The sequence below is a fragment of the Cheilinus undulatus genome, linkage group 13 (genome assembly GCF_018320785.1).
Source record: "Cheilinus undulatus linkage group 13, ASM1832078v1, whole genome shotgun sequence".
NCBI lineage: Eukaryota > Metazoa > Chordata > Actinopteri > Labriformes > Labridae > Cheilinus > Cheilinus undulatus.
This window is the reverse complement of record NC_054877.1, coordinates 30,380,834-30,404,399: the sequence shown is the minus strand read 5'-3', so window position 1 is coordinate 30,404,399 and position 23,566 is coordinate 30,380,834. Positions and strand designations below refer to the sequence as shown.

Sequence of the window (23,566 nt, the reverse complement as noted above, 5' to 3'; positions counted from 1 at the left end):
TGTAAATCATTTTGTGGTCGGTGAAATCAAGTTGGTGCAGAGATGGCAGTGTGATATTAACAAGAAGTTTAAAAATATCATAAGGGGACTGTATAAGCATTCCACATAGAGGAAGAAGACTATAAAGGTAAATGACCCCTGGATTGTGTGCTAGACTTGAATCCAGTGTAGTTTTCTAAACTCCAATTTCACTTGAAATATGGTATTTTTGGACATTTAAGTGTTTGTCTGTGATGCACTGAGATATGAGTCTATATTGCTGTTAATATACGCGTTATACATTTTTTGCACCATTAGTGAAGTTGCCCACTCAGTTAGAGAAGTCCCATCTGTGGGAAGCACAATCAGTGTTAGCATGGTTGTTGTCCTGTACATGATGGAAGAACACTTCCTGGTTTAGTGTGTGCAGTTTCGCAAAACTTCCGCCGCAATGGAACAGCCTGCCATTGGTTGTTACAGCCCATCACAATGCCTTGTGTGATACATAAAAGACAACATGGCTGATAGCATTAGCCTCTAGTAGAGAAACAATCTAAAAATTGATATAAAAAATGTATAAAAAGATGTTCAATGTCGGATTACTGTTGTGGATTTAATCTTTAAAGACCCCGGAAAATCTCCCGAGTTCCAGGCTCACTAGAGAAGCCTCCGTAAGGACTATGAAGGCATGGATAGCCTCATTAGAACGGCAAACTGGGGGCCTACCAGTGGGAAAAAAAGTCAGGGGCTATAATTTATGATTGAAAAGCTATTTAACTTTTTGTAACCAATGCCTCTTCCTGTTGTTTATAACAATATTGGTCTCACAGGGGGTTAAAAGCTTATGCATTTCTGTTGATAGAACTGCAGCCATGGTGCTTGAGTTTCACAGTGCTGAAAGCAGGCAAACCGAGGTGTTCTGCGGTAATGGAGTAGACGCCATTCTTCCTGTCAAAAAGGTACAGTACTGTTCTATTGATTTTGAAACCAGTATTGTAAGATAGAATACTGTTGCTTCGGACAAAAAAAAATTTCATTATGAGGCAGCTTTGAACATCTTTACAATGGAGAATGCTCTATGACTAACTGTGAGAGTGAAAATAAAGGAGATAAAGTGTATACAGAATATCTGGAAGATTTCATTATAAGGGGGCTGTGTCTCTGTGGGTAGGTGAGTGTTAACGTATGATAAGAGTCTGTATACATCCACACAATTGCATTATGAGCGGCTATCTGTGCGTGTGTACTCGCAGGCCACATTACAGTGTTATTGAATGAAGACGACCCAAGGTACAAACGAGAAAATGAAATAACTGCTGTATTGATTAATGTTAAGGCTCTGAACAAAGTGATACAATCCTTTTAACACACACAGCAGATAGATCTCTGTTCTGGGAAGCTCCATGATGCAGAAGGGGGTGGAGCCACAAACTCAATAACCTTATCTCCACTCCTCTCCTCACCTCTCTTCGCTTTCTCATCTCCTCTCATTTCCTCACGTTTGTCTCCCCTTCATCTCTCCTCTCCTCTCGTCCATCCGCCCCTCTTCTACTCAAATCTCCTCGCACATCTCCCCCTTCAGCCCTCATTTGTTCTCAAGCCCCATCCTCTCTCATTTCCTTGCTCTTATTTCCTATCTCCTTCCCTCCATCCTGCACCCATCGTCACCTTTCCTCTTCATTTGATCCACTTCCTCATTTGTCTCTTGAGTCCAATCTTACAAATCTGCATACATATTCAAAAAGCCTGAATAATTTCAAACAGTCTGACAGGAAACACTGAAACTCTTATTGTTCAGCGCACAAAGACACACAGTTTAAACTAATCACCAGCTTCTTCAAACAGAATATGACTTGGAAAGATGTGTGGTTTTTCCAGTTTCAACAGCACCTTTGTAGAGCTGCTTTTTATGTGTGTCTGTTAGCTTCTGAACGGCTGTGTGTGTTTGTGCGACGTGGGCAGATGAGATGGAGCTCGGTAATTGAGGGTTTTCCAAATGAGCCGATTGTTGCAGCGATTGTAAAACACATAAAAGACGGATGGATAAAATGAGGGACAGGGGAGATGAAGGGGAGATAAGGAGATGGAGGGGAGAGGGAGGGGGGCGGAGATGGGGGACAGATTGCTGCACTTTCCTGATGTGTAGAGAGACAGATAGAGGGGGAAAAAAGATCTATTTTTTCCTCTTTTTCCTGCATGTGGTGCTCTAATTAGCATGACAATAGCAACAATCAGGTGACAGACAGCGGAGTAGGTTATTAGAGTGGCTGGCGGCGGGGGCTGGGGGGCTTTATGAGGTTTTAAGCAGGGTAAAGAGACACACACACCCACACACAAAAGGTAGTGAAAAAGGGAAAATGCAGATGGAAGCACAAAATAGGTGCCTTAGCACATACATAATACAAAATACCCTGGTGCAAAATGAGAAGAAATCAGTACAGCCACCACAGACATGAATTCCCCTTCCTCTGATACATCCAGGTTGTTCTAGCCTAACATCATAACTACTAAAAGATGCTGACATTCTTATATGTCCAACAACACAGTCTTGAAATCCATATAAATAAATATCACTCATAAAACTTCTATTACTGTTTCCTGTTCTAAGTGTAGATCTGCATTAATGAGTCTATCTTAATAGTCACATTTCTTTTAAAGTGTCAATCCTGCACTGATCTTCTATGAACATCTTTATGTATGTCACAGGCGTCTATTTTTACATGAACAGAAGACTAGTTGTATATCATTGATGAATATAAAAAATGTCAGTATTTGACTCACCACTGCCATTGTCTTACATGTACCACAAGGCTATACAATAGGTCTAAATGTTTAACATGATGAATAGTACCATACGGATGATGTGCGATGATCATGCTTAAGTTTTCAAGAAATATCTAATGTTTTCGTACCTTGTCCAAGGCATTGCACTATCTGACACTTTTTAGCAGCACAGATCCTTTTTCTTTCCCATATTGCTGAAACCTGTGGCCTGCTTAATAATGTGGAACATCCTTCTTCAGTAGTTTTCCTTTCACTGGGCTCACCTGGCAAACTAATTATCACAGGTGTCTGAGATTGATTTCAGTGATCCAAAGAGCCCTGAGACACAATACCATGAGTTTGATTGAAAAACAAAAAAAATGAATGTTTATGATACTAGAATCCAATTTGCACAACAAATTGGTATGTGGTGTATGCTAAGCTGAAGTACCGCTCCCCTGCCTTTAGTGTATACTTTAACAGATATGCAGGCACTGTTCTCTGCTAAAAGAAGAAAAACAAGTGTTTTTAGGTCACTCTACTTAGTTTCTGTTTGTTTCCAAATTAAAACTGACTAAAGAACTCTACTTCCATTGACGTTATTACCACTGCAACTTCTACTGTACATCCACATCCTCTCTAACTACTACCGACTTTTCTTCCACCTCAGACCTCTGACGACAGCAATTACTTCTCGTACTCCAACTAATAGTTCTCCTCCAGCTGCCGATTCTACTTCTGTGTAAATCTACACAAACCAATCCAACACACCTGAGCCCTGAGCAGTCAGGGTCAGCCTTCCTGATTAGACCGAGGCTGGTGTGAAGGGACCAGCTGGTGCTTGAGAAAAAGGCCTGGAGGAATTATTGACCCATCTCAACTCTCACCCCCTCGTTCGCTCTAACACACGCTGGCGCTACCCTGGGCTGTGACCTGTGAAATTACTGCTCCGCTGGTGTGATTTGTTTCTGAGGGGCTCTATCAGCTCCTCAATGTGCCGTGAAGGCAGGTGAGAAGAGCGACACAATGACACGCATGTAAAAGTAGACACTCATTACAGGCGTGCAATACAAAAACGACCCTCACAAACATTATTTTATATTCACAGAGCAAAGAAAAAGCTCTTTATTATGTTTAAGTAAGTTACTTTTCAGGCCAATTTTCTGCTACTTAGCTATTTCACTGTCAGGTTTATTGTCCTCTGAAACAAAATTTCAAGGATTTGGCAGTGATTCTTGACTTTATTCTGGTATTTTCAACAAGAATAGTGTGCGTGCTGCCAAAAAAGAAAGCACCATAATTACACGTCTGCCTGTCAGAGGGACAGAAAGAACACATTTGATTTAGTTTGTGCATTAGCACTTCTACAAACTGCCTCAATCCTGCTCGCCAAAGGTCAAAGCCAACATCGAGCAGTTAAAGAGCGAGAGAGAGAAAGAGAGTGACAATGAATAAGAAATGCAGTGTGGTTTCATTCTTAATATGCACTGCACTGAATATTCATGAAGCTTAAAAAACACATCCAATTAACTTTATGAATTATTAATATTCATGGTAAAAGCCTTTGCATATGCATTTGCTCTTTTATTGTTGGCCTAAGTGCCACTGAGCAGTGGTGTGTGATGGACTGAAGATCTTCATAGGTGTGACAGAGAGGGGGGGAGGGGGGCGGAAACGACGGTTTATTTGTCTGCCTCCTTGCTTACTATTCTGTTTCTTTGTAACTACTGTCTCTGTTTGTCACTAGATCTCTAACAAATGTCTGCATAACAAGGTGTCAGGCCAGCAGAGGAACAGGAACCTCAGGGGACAGAAAGAGACAGTTCAATGGCTGAATCCAGAGCCTAATTTGAAAACTTAGTTTGCACATTTAAAAAAAGTGTGTTGTGTTTCAGCTCGAAGAATTTCTCACTTAAACTTCTTAACAAAAGAATGAAAAAATATCAGTAACTACTGTTTTCTATGACCAATAAAGTCATGTTTTACACAGGTTTTCCTTTCCTTGTTGGCCATCTGTGTAGAAAATAAAAATTTGTCAAATCACAATGGAATTAGGCATCGCTAACTGTTTCACAGAATCCACAGAAACCATGTTGCTAGGTGGAAGGCCTCCATTCTCCCTCCAACAAGTTACGAGTCATTTATTTAAACATCACAGACTCTGAAGCTGTTTAATTAAGGTCAAAATGAACCATAAGCCAAAAATCCTGCATGGTTCCTCTTTAACCTCTTTCCTCTGTGCTCCCCTGATCAGAGGGCGTCCGTAGCAGTCGGTGTGTACTTAACAACGGTCTGTTATACAGAAATAATAGACCGCAGAATGCAGCGATTGACCATTCAGTAGAGCCCTGTAATAAATGTTTTGATTTGTTTATCATATCTCAATTATGTCAACTTTGCCTTGTTGTTCACAGTAATCAAGAAGTTAAAAGTGAGTGTAAAAGTTAAGTAGGCTCAGATTATAGAACAATGTAAGCAGGTAACTCTTTGTTCAACTGTTTTTTCTTGGTTCTTGGTTCCTTTTTTCTTTTAACCTTTGTTTATTTTAATAGAATATGCTGCTGCATGTTTCGTTCGGTGGGGAGCAGAAGTGTTAGGCTGTCTGACCTTACATTGGATGCCTTCATGAAGGAAGGTTAGTGAGTACATCAGGATAAAACAATATCACAGCTTTTACTTGGTTAATACACCTAATTCATCATAAATCATTCTTTCTGAACTACCCGAGTTGCTAATTGTTTCTGCTGTGCCTTTATTCTGATTCTCATCAGAAGGAAATGGTCTTTCAAGTTTTGTTACAATTTCTGTAACATCCTTTTCCTTCCTTTACTTTAGTGTGCCTAAAATTCAACATACCGGAAGGCAGGCAGCCAGATATGAAGGTATTTGACCAATCTGACACAGAAGTTGATGGAGAGGTCTTTGAAGAAATAGTAAAGGAGTCACCCGGAACCTTCTGAGTCATGCTGAGCAATGAAGAACTTGGTAAGCACTGACCATTCACAAATGTGTTCATATTAAACTTATAGGTTGGGATGGGAGTAATAACACTTCCATTTAATTTGACTCTGTTTTGTCCATATTCCTTAATGCACAGATGCTTCTCTGTCATCATCATCATCATGCTCAGTGGCATCTGAAGATACTCTCATTCTGAACTTCACAGTGTGTGACCCTCCTGAAGAAGGAAGTCAACCTAAAAGGTCATGCCACACAAACTATGAGGCAAAAGAGGTGGGTAGTGGACATTGTTGTTAAGTCTAATCTCGATTTCATTCTATTTGATGGGGAGTGTTTTTATGTTATCATTTTCCCATTGTACATATGGTTTAAACATTTCTGTATATTTTGTTTCCATTTAAGTTGATTGAAAAAATCCTCACAACAAAGCCTGGCAGTGAACACATCATGCAAGAGTATGCAAAAACCAAAGCCCTGAAAGATGCCACCAGAAGACAGATGATCAACATAGTTGCTGCTGAGATGACACAAACACATGGGTAAGAATCATACATAGGCTATAATGAAATATTGTTAGTATTGGATTGTTTTTAATTGTGTCCCATTGAGTGATTGTCATCATTGAATTCATACATTAGGACATCCCCCCTAAAAGTGTCAGGGTGATGTACGCACAGGGGATAGTTGCTCTGTTTCCATATCTGGAAGACCCATATTCAGAGCATGGATATGTAAGTAAAATAGTCCTTACAACACACATAATTGCCCTTAGAAATGTTGATAGCATAGTCAGTCTGCATGTTTTTTATTACATAGGAACATTACTACAATCCAGAGAGCGGTTCTGGATACCTTGCATGGCGGTTGAAGACCATTCAAAGAAAAACTGCAGAGGAAAGAGGCGCCTCTGCCAGCAAATCTCCCAAGAGTAAGTTTACTTATCAGTTACATATGATGTTGATGAATCGTGTAGGCAGGACTCAATAAAAGTGTGTCTTGTCTCAAGTTGGTGGGCCAGGCCATGGTCAACCCAGACCCTTCACTGCTGACAGTGTTATCTGACGAGGATGTGGAAGCAGCTACTGCTGTTGTGAAACACTCTGCTGATGAAGACACCGTCCGTGAGAAGATGAAAGCTACCTTCATGTATCGTCATTCAATAGTCAACGATGAAAAGAACGCAGCAGATGTCTTCTCAGTCTTCCTGCGCTTTCTCGACACACCAGGACTGGTAAGACATCTTCATTAGTTGAATCACTGAAATATCCCATACAGCATGTGTTATGGGTACCGGTTGCAGATGCAGTTGTATCTGTGTCTGTGAACTGAGAAAATGTCTTACCATTGGCAGGACACGGCTACTTCAGTCGAGTTCTCACACACATTTTATTATCTATGCCACGACACAGCATAAAACAGAGTCATACAAGCCACTGAAATCTTAATGTTAGCTTTGCCTGTACTACAGAGTAACTAAATGTATCGCCACCATCACATTTTACATAACAGCGTCACATCTATTTACTTGTGCCATATACACAGAATGTTTACTTAACAATAACCCAAAAGTCACTATAACAGAAGTTTGAGACCAGACTGACCTGAGAAAATTGGAAAGAAGTCACCGTTTGCAGGACACGGCTGCTTCAGTCAAGTTTTCACGCATACGAAATTCCAGCCAGAAGCACCTGAAAATCTCTGCCTCTGGGGCAGTTCCTGGCCTTCTACTGCCCTCTACTGTTCAAAATATGGAAACCTGAATAATAAGTTCTCAAAAAAGCAGAAAATAATTCCACAAGTCCACAAATGTGGGGACACATCAGTGGGCATCGTACACGCAGTGTCTCTCATCTCTCCTGTCTATGTACTTTGTTTTGCCATTACAGATAGAACAAGATTTCAGACTGCTGTTTGGTGAGCTCACGGCAAACACATTTTTGGAAAAGTGACCAGGTTTCAAGGCAAAAGTTATCACAGAAAGCTATGGATTGGTGCTGACCACAGAGCTCCTAGATTTGATGAGGAATGCTGAGTCAGCTGCTGTGGATGAGAATGGTATGACTGGGACTGTTTTGTTTGAACTGTGCCAGTTTAATGTACATGTAGCATAAGTGTTTCATGTTTTATACATCTTATATTCTTATATCTTACACTGTCTTTTATTTTATTATTTCTGGAAACAGGCACAGTAACACATTTCACTGTGCATTGTACTATGTGTAATTGTGGATGTGACAAATATATCATCTTGTTTTAATGCTAACTTGATGTTTGTTGGTCTGCAGGCTGGGACAGTGACATGTCTGCCATCTTGTTGCTCCTCCATCTCCTGCCACCATCTGCACAGGGAAGGAAGAGGCCAGGGAAGATGTCGGCATGTCAGGCTGTGGAACACCTCATCAAATACATAAAAGTGTGAAGAGTTTAAACATGCTTTTCATCACCTCAGTTTCATGTACAGTGCTCTACTGTCAGAGGTTGGTCACTAAATATTGCTGTTTGCTGTTTGGTTGTAGGCTGGAACCAGTGTACAGCAGCATCTCAATAACATCAGCCAAAGCACCCAGCCCTACCTCCTCGCTCAGGGGCCTGCAAGAAGCAGCACCCACACCTTCTTCATAGTCATTGACAAGTGTGCACTACCATGTTAGGCAATAGGTTCAGTGGGAGCCCTCGACGAACTCTTTAAGGCCCATTACGTCTTTGGTACCTCGTACAGTTCTTCCCTGGCCAACTTTTTCACTTTTCTGCAAACAACTATTTACAACATTGATGTTGGGGAAACAAAGGAAACTCCCAGAGTTGCAGAACTGCCAGCAAGAACGATGCATTAGTGTCTGCTGAGATCAAACCATGAAGTGTTTTCTCTGCAGAGGTGACCATGGGAGACCAAACAGCCTTATAAAGCACCTTAAGGTTATTCATGGTCTCTGCACCGGCCGGACTCCTCATCTTAAATGTGGCCAAGTGGGATGCTCACGTTCTTTTGGTAGCTTTTCTGGTTTTAGAAAGCACCTGAACAAGTGCCATGTAAGCGGTTCATTTGATTCTGTAAGAGAAGGTGATTTTTCACCTCACCAAAGTGTTCTTGATACAAATAATGCCACTGATGTTGACGTGTCATCTCACCATGTAGAGGCAGAGTCCACATTACCTTCAGCAGACCTTGTAAATAATTGTGCAGCTATAATTTCTGATTTAAAGGCAGCAGTTGTAGGCCAAAGTGTAGTGAATTCTGTAGTGATTTCCATGGAAGAGATTGTTCAAGATATCCATCAGCACGCTAAAGGAACTGTCATGAAGCATGTATTTAGTGATGAAAGAGAAACTGAAACATGCAAGAAAGTTGAAGCATGTTTTGATGAGTTGGAGAATCCTTTCACGATACTTCAGAATACAAGCGATCAAAATTTTTATCAAGCAAGTGGGAAACTGTAGAACCAGTTGAATGTGTAATTGGCTCAAGATTTGACACACGGCGAAATAAAAAGACTGGAACATATGATCAGATAGTTGTTTGAGATAAATTCATGTATGTTCCAATTTTATCTACATTGGAGTCGATATTTAAAAGTAAGTATATTGCAGAAATGTTGAGAAGTTCAGACACTGATGACTCGAGGCTTACAGATATTTGTGATGGATCTTTATTTAAGACTCACCCGCTGTTTTCAACTGAAAAGCACACAGTGCAAATACAAATGTTCTATAATGACTTTGAGGTTGGAAATCCTGTAGTGAGGTATTCATAAATTAGGTGCAATATATTTTATCTTAAGAAACTTCTCTCCAAAATGGAATTCATGTTTGGCCAACATACCTCTGTGTGCCTTATTTCATGCACAGATCTTCAACGGTACGATTTTAGTGAAGTTCTTGCTCCTGTTGTTTGAGACATTAAAGTTTTAGAAAAGATGGTATTGAGATTCCCCTGTATGGTGGTCGTGTTCGTGGCAGTGTGGTACAGGTTACTGGTGATAATTTAGGCTTACATAGCTTGTTTGGTCTGGTGGAGTCTTTCGGTGCAAGGTACTGTTGCAGATTTTGTTTAGCTGAAAAAGATGACTTTCAAACATAATTCTCTGAGGATTCTTCCAAAATAATGTTGCGCACAAAAGACACCCACACTGCTCACTGTCAAGAAATGGCTCATAATCCATCTCTTCCTTATGTTTTTGGAGTGAAGAGGTCAAGCTTACTGAATTCATTGACATATTTTCACACAACTGAGAACTTCTCAGTTGATGTGATGTGTGACATTTTGGAAGGGGTGGGCCAGTACGAATTGAAGCTGTTGTTTTTGTATTTTAAAGAACAACATGTTACACTGGAGGAGCTGAATTCAAGAATACAAAGTTTTGATTATGGATTCATGGAGAGAAACAATAGGCCAGTGGCTGTGAATTTAGGCGGAGAGTCTAATGATCTGGGACTGAATGCAGCTCAGTCACGGTGCTTATTGAGGAATGCTCCTCTCCTCTTTGGAGATTTGGTACCTCCTACTGACCAACCTACTTCTTTTATTACTACAAATAATAAACATTGTGTTTTCTCCCATGTTATCTCAAGGTCTGTGTGTATATTTAAAAATGGTGAGAAAATGGTGTCTTTAGGGATGGTAAAAGGAGGTTCTGAAATTGTGAAGGTAATGCAAGTGCCCTCCAGTGTTCAAGTCATGAAAGTAAATTGGGTGAAACACAATGGTTTTATTTACCGCCCACATTTGGTTATTTGTGGCACAGTTGAATGTGAAATGCCTCTCTTTACCAGATTGAGTCAGTTGTGATAATACATGAAAAAATGTTGCCGCTCACTTTGCCTTTATTTACAGTAACTTTTCAAGAACATTTCCATACGTATGAAGTAACAAAGAGAAAGCAAGTTTAGTTGTCTTTCATGTGGACAGGCTGCAGTATCCCAGGCTGTTGGACATACAGATGTTATATGGAGTGAACGACACAGCTGTCTTTGTTGTTCCTTATTGCTTCATCTGGTGAGCATTAAAGCACGCTGGTACTGTACTCTTGTTTGTTTTATTTCCATTTAGTAGGTTAGATCACAGCAATTCAGTAATATAGCATTATATCACCTGGATGTAAAAAAACAACACTGTAGAGAAATAAAAATTAAATATTATTACACATTAGAGTGTCATTTTAAAAACTAAATCTGGAGTAAAATTAACTCTATAAAGTGTAATCACATTACTCTGAACAGTGTGAACTAACCTCAGTGTTAAATATTTTTACACATTTCATTGTTAATTTTGACAATGAATTGAGTAGAATTAACTCTGAAAAGTTGACACTGGCCATAGAGTAAATTTTACTCTAATTTTGAGTGGGACCAAATGTTATCTGAAACAGGGTTAAATTCAACTCTCTAAGAGTTCAATTGACACTCCATTTTTTACTGTGTATAAAAGTGAAGACAAAACAACCCTCTCCTTGACTGATGTGACATATTGCGCTGGTTAAGTAATTTGGTTGGATATGAAACAGATTGAAGCCATTGTCACCACAGAAGATTAGTAGATTAGTAGATGTTCCAGCCCTTCACCAAAAGTCATATTTGTCATCAGAATTGTCAATCATAGCATTTTACCCTTTTTATAGGATCAACTAAGAAATAAAAACAACCAAAATTTCTAATGGCATTGAAATCAGTATGATAAGAACAGAATTTAACATGAGAAACCATGTTTGAGTTTTTTTTAATGTACTTTGGTTTTATAATTTGACCCGTTTCCAGTCTGATAACATGGAGGAGGTGGGCTTTATGAATGTCTCTATAAAGATAAGAGCTACAGTGAGTTGTAACATCAGAAACTACCACCATAACATGGTGTTTAGACCAAAACACTCAGAAAATTTGAATTATCCGGTTTACTGTAGGCACAAAGAAAAAGAACTCGATCAAGGGAAAGAAGAGGAGATAGAGTTTGACAGAGAGCATGAAGGAAAGGGAGAGAAATGTGGAGAGATTCAATGAGAGGATAAGAGAGACCCTGACAGAGAGAGAGAAAGCAGAGCATGAGATAAGGACATGACACAAGAGATGGACACAGAGAGAGAGAGAGAGCGAGGCAGAGCGATAACAAATCAGCTATCCTGTTGAACCAGACCTGTATCCATGAAAACACACTGACACACATACACACGGTAATTGCCTCACACAATCACATGAAGCAAACAAGTGGACATTTGAGAGGCAGACAGCCCCACTCACATGCACACTGCCATGCTTCGTCATTGTGTTACCATGGTAATGGTGCTTTTATCTGGTCCAGGGTCAAGTCTTATCTTCATCACCAATGATTCTTCTTTGTATGTGACAGACACTTCAGACACACAGGTGGAGGTATTATTTTGTTCAGAACTCACATCTTGTCACGACCCCCTCCAGCCGGATGATGTTGGGATGGTCAAACTGGCCCATGATTGATGCTTCGGACAGGAAGTCCCGCCTCTGTTTGTCTGAGTATCCTGCCTTCAGGCTCTTGATGGCCACATAAATCTCCCTCTTTCCTTGAACACGCAGCCTGCCGCTGCACACCTCCCCAAACTCTCCTAATCACACACACCAAACACAGTATATAAGACTGAGAAGAGACTGCAAAATAGAGACATACATAACAATCCAACCATCTTAAAAGTACTTCAAATCTCACATAAAGTTTTACAGATTTTTGAGTTATTAATATCATCCACTGCTGTTTCACAGCCAACTTACCAGCGCCAATGACTCTCTCTATTCGAATATTGGAAGCATCGATCTCTTTGGCAAAGTCCCTGACAGCCTGGTTCGGGTCTTCGTAGGTGTGAGGATGGATGTAGGTCCTGCTGCCTGGAAGCTTTACTGGATGAGAAAAAAAGTGGAGAAATAAATAAAAAAGATAAATGATCAAGTGCTGAAACATGGCCAGCTTTTGCAAAGTGAATGCTTTTACATTTCCTTTAAAAAGATGCAGTGTTATTGCATTACTGAGGCAGAGCTGGTGCTGATTTCTACACTGTAGGACTGAATTACAAACTGTTTTACCGACACTATTTGTGATAGTCATGTAGGACTTGCACTGTCAATCACAAGACCTGGTACATGTCATACCACCAATTAATATCACCATCAGCAGTCAGTCATTGCTGACTGTGTTATAGGAGATTGAAGGTTTAAATCCTGGTTGGGGCACAATGGGCCTTTGGGCAAGGTCTTTAATGCCTTGAACACTTGTCCCACATGTATGTCGCTTTGAACCAAAACGCCTGCTAAATGACATTGTAACAAATATACAAATGTACAGGCTATAGGCCAAACTTTTGCCATCACAGATACACCAGCATGACACTTGAGGCAGCCACTAGCAGATTTGAATTTAGTGCATTTCTGCTGTGAGCAGCACTTGCTCCCAGTGATTGTCACATAAACAGGCTGTTAACAGAGGATGTCCCACTAATTCTTTACTTGAGTGGCTATATCAGCTGCTCTCTAAGAGGCTACCTGTTTATTTAGAAGTTACAATCATGATCGTGATCATGTGGACCAAGGTTATTATAGTTAACTTAAACTAACTAAATAGCTGAAACTAAAATGTAAAAATCATTTCAGTTAACTGAAACTAAATAAAAATGAAGCTATCCAAAAAACTGAAAACTAACGAAAACTAAATCCTGTGCTTAGAAAAATAAGAAAAATTAAATTAGATTAAAAACAAAATCTCTTAGTTGTAGTCTTTGACAGCAGCATACTGACTGACATGTATGCCCAAGTCTGGAAAGAGTAAAATCCCCTCTGATTGGAGAAGAAACACGATGATATTTTTTTGTCTAAAGTTGTATACAAACATCGAAATTGAATAAATTAAATGAAAATGAAGGGACTTTTTGGATCTCGCCCCTGACAGATAATCGATAAAAACTGAAACACTAAATCTAATTAAAGCTAAACTAAAACAAAGCATTTTTGCAAAATAAAAAATAAACTGAACTAGCAACCCAGCAGGAAAACTAATTAAAACTAAACTGAAATTTTAAACAAAAGATTAAAATGAAACAAAAATAAAAACTACTAAAAAAAAATAAAAAAAAAACTATTTGATGTAGACAAAATGGAACCTTGAATATTGTTAGAAATGGTTAATAAAGTAGCCTTCAAGTAACACCAACGTGAGCCACATGTTTGGAGAGTTCATGACTTTCATCAGATTTAGATCTGATTGAAATAACCTCTATAGACAGATAATAAAAAGTAAACTTGTTTGATTGGAGCTTTAACTAATGTACATAAAATGACACTGTATTGATCAGGTCTTATTTCCATGAAAAATCACAACAAAAGGAAAAAAAATTGTAATAACTTTTCATACAGTCATTCCATTAAAGCCTGAAAACACAAATTATAGTCAGAAAATTCTCATTTTTTGGGACTGAAATGATTTTTTAACTTTCTACTGAAATCCAAAAAAATCAAAATTTCCATAAAATTTAACATATATATTTTTTGTGTCTCATTTGATACATTAGGTGTTTTTGGTAACTGATAATCCACTTGAGGGCATTTTTATCATTTATCAGATTGTATTCAGAAGGTTTTTTTTTTTAGTAACTTATTGGTCATATTGATTGGATGGAGGTATCAAAAAAGTATGTCTCCAATATGATACAACAGGCTCTAAGGGGTTAAGCTTGCATGTGGGAGTGAAGTTTGAGTGACATTACAAATAATTACATAATGGCACGCATGCCTCCTTTGTAAGCTATGGTGTTAAAATGAATCATTTTAACAGGAGCCCATAAGGAGTCTTGCTCTGCCAGCAAACATTTATGTAACAATGTGTGAAACAATGTGTTTTCATTTACCAGTGGAGACTGATACAAGGTCTGAGATGTGTATGTAACAGATTCAGGCTGTTCTTTAGCTTTAACAGTTTCTATTTGATAAAAATACAAGTATGAATAATGTTTATGGAAAAGTTCACTTCAGACATTGAAGTTGTTTTCACATTGACTCTGCCTATTTATATGTGACTAGGTGTGAAGTTTGGTTGTTTGTGTGTTCGTAGTGGTTGCCAAAATTTTTGGAATACTTTGAAACTTTTCAAGACAATTGTTTTTTTTTAAATAATAAAACCTCAGTTTTATTTTATGGCTTATGGCATTAAAAAAATGTGACGTTTTTACAGATTTCCAGTCAAACCAAAAGCTGCCATGTGCAAAATCCAGAGAGAGGAAAGTAGTGGTGCATTCTTATTCACAGGTTGTTCAACTATCTATATAATGGGTTGACATTTGAGATAACATGGTTTAAAATGGGACTCTGTGCAGTTTAGACTGTGTATAGAAGTATGCTTCTAAATTTTTCAACCTGAAACAAGAAATTACTTGAAAATTTTCTGTGGTAAAAAACATGTCTCAAGATTTTTTGATTTGAATTTGAATTGGATTAATGTTTAAAATGTTGGTATTGTGACAACCCCAGTGTAGGTGCATAATGATCTTAACTTCAGGTTTAAAAACTAATTGCTAGAGGCGCTGGTAGCCTCGCTTTGTTGGCGTATGTACAGGGGCTGTTGTCCTTGAAGGTGGGGGCTAGGGTTTAGATTCGGCCTGTACATAAACCAATCAGAACTGCTCTTGATGTTGGAGTGCATCAGTAAACGAAGCCCTAGATCGGGAACGTGCAACATGATTTGATCAATGCGCTGACTTTAAGGACCCTGTAAAGTGAAATCCAAATTTTTGTGTCTTAACACACTAGATGTGATGGAATATGGTTGCTGTAAACATGTGAGAACACTGGGATCTACATGTGACTGAATTCTGGATTTGGGCTATTAAAAAGTCTTTCACCTCTTTCCTGGCTTGGTTTAGTTTGGGCGGGGCCTATATGTGGGCTTGTGATGTCACGAGCCCACAGGCGGGAATGACTCCGCCCCTCTAACTCTACAATATAAATTCACTGAGCAGTTCATCTCAGTACAGTCTGTTACTAGCTGATGTCACTGCCTTCATTGAAAGTTAACAGTCAGTTAGATGCTGTTTTTATGTTCACTGCGAGGTAAATTTGCCAAATCTACCAACCGCAGTGGTCTATGGATCATTTAAAGCATCAAAACAGAGATTTGAGCCAGAAAAAGGACTTTGTCACTACTTCTAAGGTCAACAAAAGGTCAAGAGGCAGGATAATGGTGTGAGTGCTTTCCTCAATTCAGATTGTAGCATTTTTCTTGAGAGGATCATATTTCTCCTGAGTGGGCGTGGCTTCAGCTCATTCAACAGACACGCCAACACCATCCTGGAGCAGATTTTGCAGCCTCATTTTTCATTATTTGGAGGCTTAATTTTATAAACTTGGAGATGTTTTATTTGACTAAAATTTGACGTGGGTGTTCATAACACAGTGACCTATCATACAACAAACCTAAATACAGATTTATTTTCACTTTACAGGGTCTTTAATGATATAAATACTGTACATTTTCTGACCAGTACATGCTCTAGCTCAGCTTTTTCAAACTACTGGGACTCCTTTTACTTTCAATGAGAATGATGTCAGCTTTATGCCAGGTACTTAGATAGGTGTGTTTAAGGAGCTTTGCCAGAACATCTTACAGTTACAGCTCTCCACCTCTGAAATCATGTCATGGGGACTAAATATGAAGGAAATGTCAAATACCTGTACACACATGCTGAACATCTAACTGGTCAAGATGGCAGCCTAAAGTTTAGCTAACATGCTAACACTAGCAAGCAGCACCACCAGAACTGAATATTAAACACTTCTCTCAGTCACAATTTGGCAAAGTATTTGGTTCATGCACCCTGGTTCATTCAAGGGCTTACAACCATAAAGTGTTATGGACTGATTTATTTTCATGATTTAACCAACAGATTTGATCCCTGAAAAATTATATTAAACAGAGAGCATTTCACTGAGCTGAATTTCAATTCAAGAACAAAACATTCAGTAAGACAAAGAGAAAGTGGAGAGGACTTGGCTGAATGAAATGCAGGCTAATTATTCACAATCAGAAGAGAAAAAACTACTACTACTCCTACTAAATTGCTGCTTTTGTTTGACCGTTTTCAGTCTAGCTTTTACTGATTTTTCTCCTGCATGAGCAGACACACAGAGCTCTGTTTATTTTTCAAATCACTTAAATTGTTAAATTGGCTTTAATTCGTACTTCCTGAGGGAATTAAATATTTTGTTCTAACTGTTAGCAGGATTTCATAACACCAATGAAGTGAGAAGAACAGAGGGGCAAAGATTTGCATCCCAGTAAAAACAAATTATAATTTGTCCTCCAACTAACTGGCAAATTGAGCACCTGGGCAGGTGTGAGATGAAGACTTCAGCTCATAAACATGATGATAGAATAGTTCTGGGAGGCCTGGGATTTGGGCTCTTGTATGAATAACAAACCCAAAGTCACCTCCCTCAATTTGAAATGTTTTCACCTTTTGTCTCTGCTTAAAAAGTAAAGAAAGGTTTGGGATTCCACGATCAGTTTGCAGTTTTTCATGACATATTTTTGTGTAATTGACATTCCTTTCTAGAAATCTGTTTTCACTTTGACTGTATTACTTACTTTTCTGTATTACTTTTTTCCAAATATAACAAATTGTATTGACCACGATTGATTTATAAAACCAGTAAAAGGGTAAAATATCCAACGGGTATACTATAATTTTGAATAACAAAACTCTGAAAAATAGCAACAATGGTGTGTTATTGTGCGTGTGTGTGTTTTTACCTCGACCATTTTGAAACTGCATCTTCTCTTCATCTGGGTCCTGCTTGGCTTTGATGTATCCACAGTGCCTGAAAACAGAAACACAATTGGATTATGATCCTGTATAAAAACCTATATATATTCCCCCCTCACAGATAGAAGTGTAGCTTTACAGCACATCTGAGGAAGATCACACATCCTATATTTCTCGAGCGTGTTCGTGAAATTGCACTCAGGTGTTTTTGTGTTATATTAAATCTGAGTATCTCGAAGAAACCCTGTGCTACACTGAGCACAGCCCTCAGCTGTGTGTATGAGCACACATATTTCCTTTTGTCTGCACACTTCCTCTCCTCTGTATCAGACAAGCCTGGAGCAAAAAAATATTTCTATTCCTCTTTTTCACTGATTCTACCTGCCAATTCCACGCTTCTTTCTCAGCTTTTATGCCCAAGGTTGTGTGAATGAGTGTGTGAGTAAGTGTTAGTGCCACAGATGTTCTTATACAGGCAGATCAATGCAGAAAACACCCTCTCTTTTTATGCATGTATTGCCCCTCCGGCTGGAAACCACGACTTTTATGAGTCTAACACACTCACACACATGCATCCTGCCCTTTTCTCACCCCCATGCTCACACACCCTGGGGCACGGGTCAGTGCAACAATCGAGACACAGTATTGACAAATTGATCAACTCCATCCTGCTGTCCAGCTGTGAGGAAGTGTTAAACTTATTTTGGTTTAAAGACCTCACAGGGGGGGAGTGCGGCTGGTCTGTGGCTGTGGGTTTGTGCCATGTTTGAGGGTTATTTCTTTTCACTTTTGTAAGCTTTGCCATCAAGCAGTGTTTAAGAGCCATAATCAGCAATAAAACTGTCTACGAGATTTAGCGCACTAAACTTACTTTTGGGAGAGAAACACGAAATACAAAGCTGTTTGTGCAAGGCTTTTCCTTTCTCCACTCTAATTCTAGTCCCATTTATATAACACAGGTAACACATCAGTCTGTTTTTCTATATGAGCAGAGGTGAAAAAGTACACTATTGTACTCAACTAAAAGTACAGTTACTCTGGTTAAATCTTGCTTAAGTAGAAACAAAAGAACTGATTTAAAATGCACTCAAAAAACTACTCAATTACAGAAATTTGAGTATACAGTTATTTTCTACCTCCAAACTGAGGCTACGCTGATTAGCAGTTAGAGACTGGCAATCAGTAGCAAAAAACAACATTCAGTTTAATAAAGCCAAAAAGATTTAAGAATTGGTCAGTTATTCAAATGAGCACAAATTGCAAGTTAGTATCACACAAAAAAATCTGAAATGATACAATGATACTAAATACCATACATTACAAGATACAATGCGATACAAAATCACTACTTATCAACCTGGGGGGGGGGGACATATATATTTTCTAAAACCATGATTAGAAACATTATGTATTAGGACCAACCTAAAAGATGAAAAAATGAAAATAATCTGTCAATGTCTTGCAAAAGTGTCAAAATTTCGGATTTTTTTTTTTTTTTTGAGATTATAAAGTTGCATAATTACAAGAAATCAAACTCAGAATTCCAGAGTTTAAAAAGTTGGACGTTTAATAGAACAAAAATTGAAATTTCCAAGTTTAAACAGTCTTAAATTTTGACACTAGAAACTCAAAAATGTCATGTTTTTAAAATCACAAATCAACAACAGTGTAAAGAAAAAAGGAAAAAAAAAACATTAAAAGACACCAAACTGACACGGTAATTGTACTTTTGCCTTTGTACTCTAAAAAATCCTCTATTTTATTTCAGGTACATTTAAAAGTTCTAAAGTCCATTTTTTTTCCCCTTGTGATTAACAGTTTTTCAAACTTGAGAATTTTGAGTTTTTTCTTGAAACAGATCATCTACTTAATTTTTTTTCTAGAGTGGCCTTTATAGACCATCATAAGAATGGATAGTTTATACATAGATATTCTGTCAAGAGCAAGTGTATGTAGGCCTATTATGTTTTGATTTTAATGACGTTAATGATTAAAATTAACGTTTAATTTTTACAAGTGGTCCCTGGGGGAGCTTAGCTTTTCTTAGGTATGAGAGGGGACCCTAAGGAAAAAAGGCTGGGAATTACTGTACTAAATGTTACTGTAAGGTAGCGCATGGTAAGGTTCAAAAAGAGGGAAAGTATTTTACAATATGCCGTGGTTTGATACAATACAGTGAGATATCGTATGTTTAATTATTATAGGGTATGACTGGATACAGCTTAACACAGTATGACACAATATGGTAAGCTAAAACATGATATGGTATCATACCACATGGTACAATACAATACATTTTTCAACTTCATCATGATTTGATATAATGCCATATGGTATGAGACAGTATAGGATACACTATGGAATAATTCAAAGGTAGAACCCTTGAGCAGAACCAGAATTACTGGTAGACACACCTCAGCCAAAACCAGCCAAAAAGGTGGGATACACAAAGACTGAGTGTCACTGATGGTGTAATATTGAAATGAGTAAAGAAAAGACAAGAGAAAAGTTAAAGCAGGCTGATTAAATAATGAAATAAAGGAATAAAGAGTGAAAAAAAGGAACTCAGTAAATCCTTCTGTGCGTGAATGAGAGAGAAAGGTTGGGTCTCGGCAGGCACAGTAAATCTAAGTCATTTGGTGTTTAATCCTTGTGTTGATTTTACACAGCTGAATGCATGGCAAAACCCAGACATCAATAGGCTGTCTTGGGGATACACAGACACAAACACACCCACACAGGGGTAGAGACCGGTTGCTGGTATTTGGGAATAAAGAGTGGGGGTCTTAATGTTCCTTTAAAGGGGGGAGAAAGGCCCCACCTGGTTATCAGCTGAGCTCAAGCCAGTCAAACACCGAGGGACTATCATTACCCCCTTGACACACACTCTCTGTCTCATACGGTGCTCTGGGGCATGTGTTTAGAACATATGGGGAATGGGTCGCACCTCTGCTCCAACTGTGATAATCCCATGGGAGCACACGTACACGCCCACACAAATACACACACACATGCAGCTTCTACAAAACAACGCGTTCGAAACCCTTCGCCATCACTGCTGGTTGTATATCTGCCTTAGTGAGTGAGTGTGTGTCTCCACGGGTGCATGGCTGCATATGCGAGAGTGTGTCTGATGGGAAATGAACACATTTCCATAGTAATTACAGAGCGACTCATTTCTCCTCTCGAGTTAGAAGTGTCATGAATCATTAGTGCTGCAGTCTTAAACATGGAACCAAACCTGACATGGCTGTGGCTTTTGTTTCCCCCTGACAGCTGTGACTGTCTGTGAGTGGGTCTGAAACCCATATAGTTTTTAATACAATTGACTTAATGCTGTAAACCTGTTACTCACCAAGTAGAGATGTAGGACTCCAAGTGGAGTCCATTTTCTAAATATTTCAGTATTTTGTTTAACTGTTTGTTTATTTCACACATTTTTAAGTACTTACATGTTGCTTGAGTGCAAAAGCAACTAATCACAAGAAATAATTACAGGGTAATCATGCATTTACATGAGTTATGCTAATCTCCAGTAATCCCATGTCTAACAATTGGCTGCTATTTTAGAGGAAAAGTACAGCTGAGTGTCAATTTGTTTTCTAGACAATGCTAATTAACAGCCCTTATGCATAAAATATATGTTTTCTTTAATATAGTGCAGACTGGATGTTCATCTGTGAGAGACCATTACTAAAATACCTACTACTGTCATTAGAAGCATAATTAACCTTTTCCTGAACCTTGACCAGAAGCTTTAATAGTATGAGTTTCCTCTCAGCACCTGCTGATCAGGTCTTAATTCTGAGGCCAACATGCACAGCAGAATTTGGACAAACCTGAGTATCCTTTGGCTTCACAACTATTATCACTCTCCATGTCTGTGAAGACTTACTTGATACCTTGCCTTGGCTGCTTTTTTCTTTTTTCTTTTTTTTTTTTTAATATGTGTTTTTTTGCCTTTATTGAATCAGACACAGGGATGAGAGAGTGTGTCCGGACTTGAACCCAGGTCACGTATATGGGGAGCGACCTAACCACTAGGACATCTGAATGCCGTCATTGCAATTGTCAAATGAATTTAAGTTCAGAAGACACATTTTGGCTCTTTCATTGTCACTACTCTTGGCTATTTTTAGCCACAATCTAGAAATATTGGGCCACAGTCTGCTCTCTACAGGAAGTCATGCTTCCTGAGTATTTAGAAGCATTTTTGGTGCTTGTAATCCAAACAACACTATACTCACACATTCAGTCAAATCTTCTCAAACAGCTCCTCACTTATCTGAAAAAATCTTTGTAAGGAGTCAAATCCTGGGAGGGATTGAGGAAAAATCTCAGAGTAACTCTGAAAAAGGACAGGAAAGCAACTTTTTTCTTGTTTTTTTTACCCTCTTCCTAATAAGGGATTTTTTTTTTAAACTTTGATTGGTTTATTTAAAAAAAAAGGGGGGGGGGGGGGGTAAAGGATAACCCCTTGAGATGCAGCATTCCAAAACTACAGACACAACATTAATAGAACTACAGGACACCCACTCACCCAATCCCACCTACTTCCTCTACCATCAGAACCGTACCAAACCATTAGAAGCAGTGACTGAGATGATCGATAGGTTCACAATAACGGTAAAAATAGAAACAGTTAAATGATTTAATTTGTCAGTAGCTATGCAAATAAGTCAAAGGAGCATCATACACAAATTAAAAGCATGAGCATGTTATTCTAAAATATGAATATAAAGAAATACTTAAGCAATGGTGAGGGGTGATTGATTTCAATGAGCAAGGAAGATTATTCCAGTCAGACAGAGCTTTCTAATGATCTGTGACCAGTTTCTTTGAAAATTCTTGGGACGTAAAAAGAGGATTGGCTTAATTAAACAATTTCATCAGAAATTAAGCTAAATTATTCAGTATTAAAAGTATTTCATAGTTGCACAAATGTATAAAATGAACATCCCTATTGTATAAGTTGTAAGTAACAATGGCTATGTCCAAAATCCCACCCTGTTCACTCAATAGTGCAAATCTTTTTATATGGGATTTTATATACAATCTGTATAACTAGATCTATGTCGGAAAAGGAAAATGATTTCATCAGCCAGTAGATGCACCTGTGATGCACATTCAGACAAATTCACAGTACACGCATTACTTTGCACTAAAGAAAGTCCAAAAAAGATCCATCCATCCATCCATCATCCATCCATCCATCCAACCATTCATCCATCCATCCATCCATCCATCCATCCATCCATCCATCCAACCATCCATCCATCCAACCATTCATCCATCCATCCATCCATCCATCCATCCATCCATCCAACCATCCATCCATCCATCCAAGCCAAGAAGTATCATTGTAATATTTTCTGAGAGCAGCATGATAACAAGCAGGAGCAAAAACAGTTCTGGGCTCTCTAGGACATTTCTTTATTGTTAAGAAATGTTAGTAAAAACTCATCTATCTTGCCTGTATTAAGGCCAAATGTTCTGCATGTTTAGACATAATAGGGCCATGGCTTTTTTGACCAGCACTGGTTCTTTGTAGCTGTTTGCCAGGAGACTAAGCTTCACTTGGTGCAGTGCTATTACTGACCTTCAACTGTTAGCTTTTTTCTTTTATTAAGATAGGACGGCTAATAATAATCTTTATTTAAACCTGAAAATCACTGAGGGCAAGCCCTTATTTACAACGATGCCAAGCAGATAAAAGACTAAAGTGCATGATAAATATTTAAAAATATCTAAAATATGTCAAACATATTTTAAGAATATAAAGATACAGAAATAAGTTAAAGTCTGTGTCAAATGAAATCCAAACTTTGTGTCTTAACCCACTAGACATGTTAAAATGATGTTTCTTTAATCATGTGAAAACACTGAGATCTATGTGTGACCAATTTTTTTTATTTAGACTGTTAGAAAGTTGTTCATCTCTTTCTTGGCTTTGTTTTATTTGAGCAGGGCAAACATATGAGCCCATGACATCACCGGTCTTGATTGGGACTTACCCTGCTACCCTAATGCTACAATAATATAAAATCAGTGAGCATTTCATCTCAATATGGTTGATGTCTCTGCCTTAACTGAAAGTT

General features: G+C 38.5%; 1 protein-coding gene across 1 annotated transcript in view; it reads right to left on the bottom strand.

Annotated features, from left to right (window-relative positions):
• The window catches only part of epha4b (eph receptor A4b), a 162,270-nt gene that overhangs the window by 22,488 nt on the left and 116,216 nt on the right, over positions 1–23,566 (bottom strand). Inside the window, exons 11-14 of the mRNA XM_041802821.1 lie at positions 17,456–17,523; positions 12,436–12,561; positions 12,087–12,272; positions 3,018–3,026 (exon numbers count right to left, since the gene is read on the bottom strand). Of these exons, the coding sequence (XP_041658755.1) occupies positions 3,018–3,026; positions 12,087–12,272; positions 12,436–12,561; positions 17,456–17,523 (389 nt within the window). The remainder of the gene's footprint in view (positions 1–3,017; positions 3,027–12,086; positions 12,273–12,435; positions 12,562–17,455; positions 17,524–23,566) is intronic.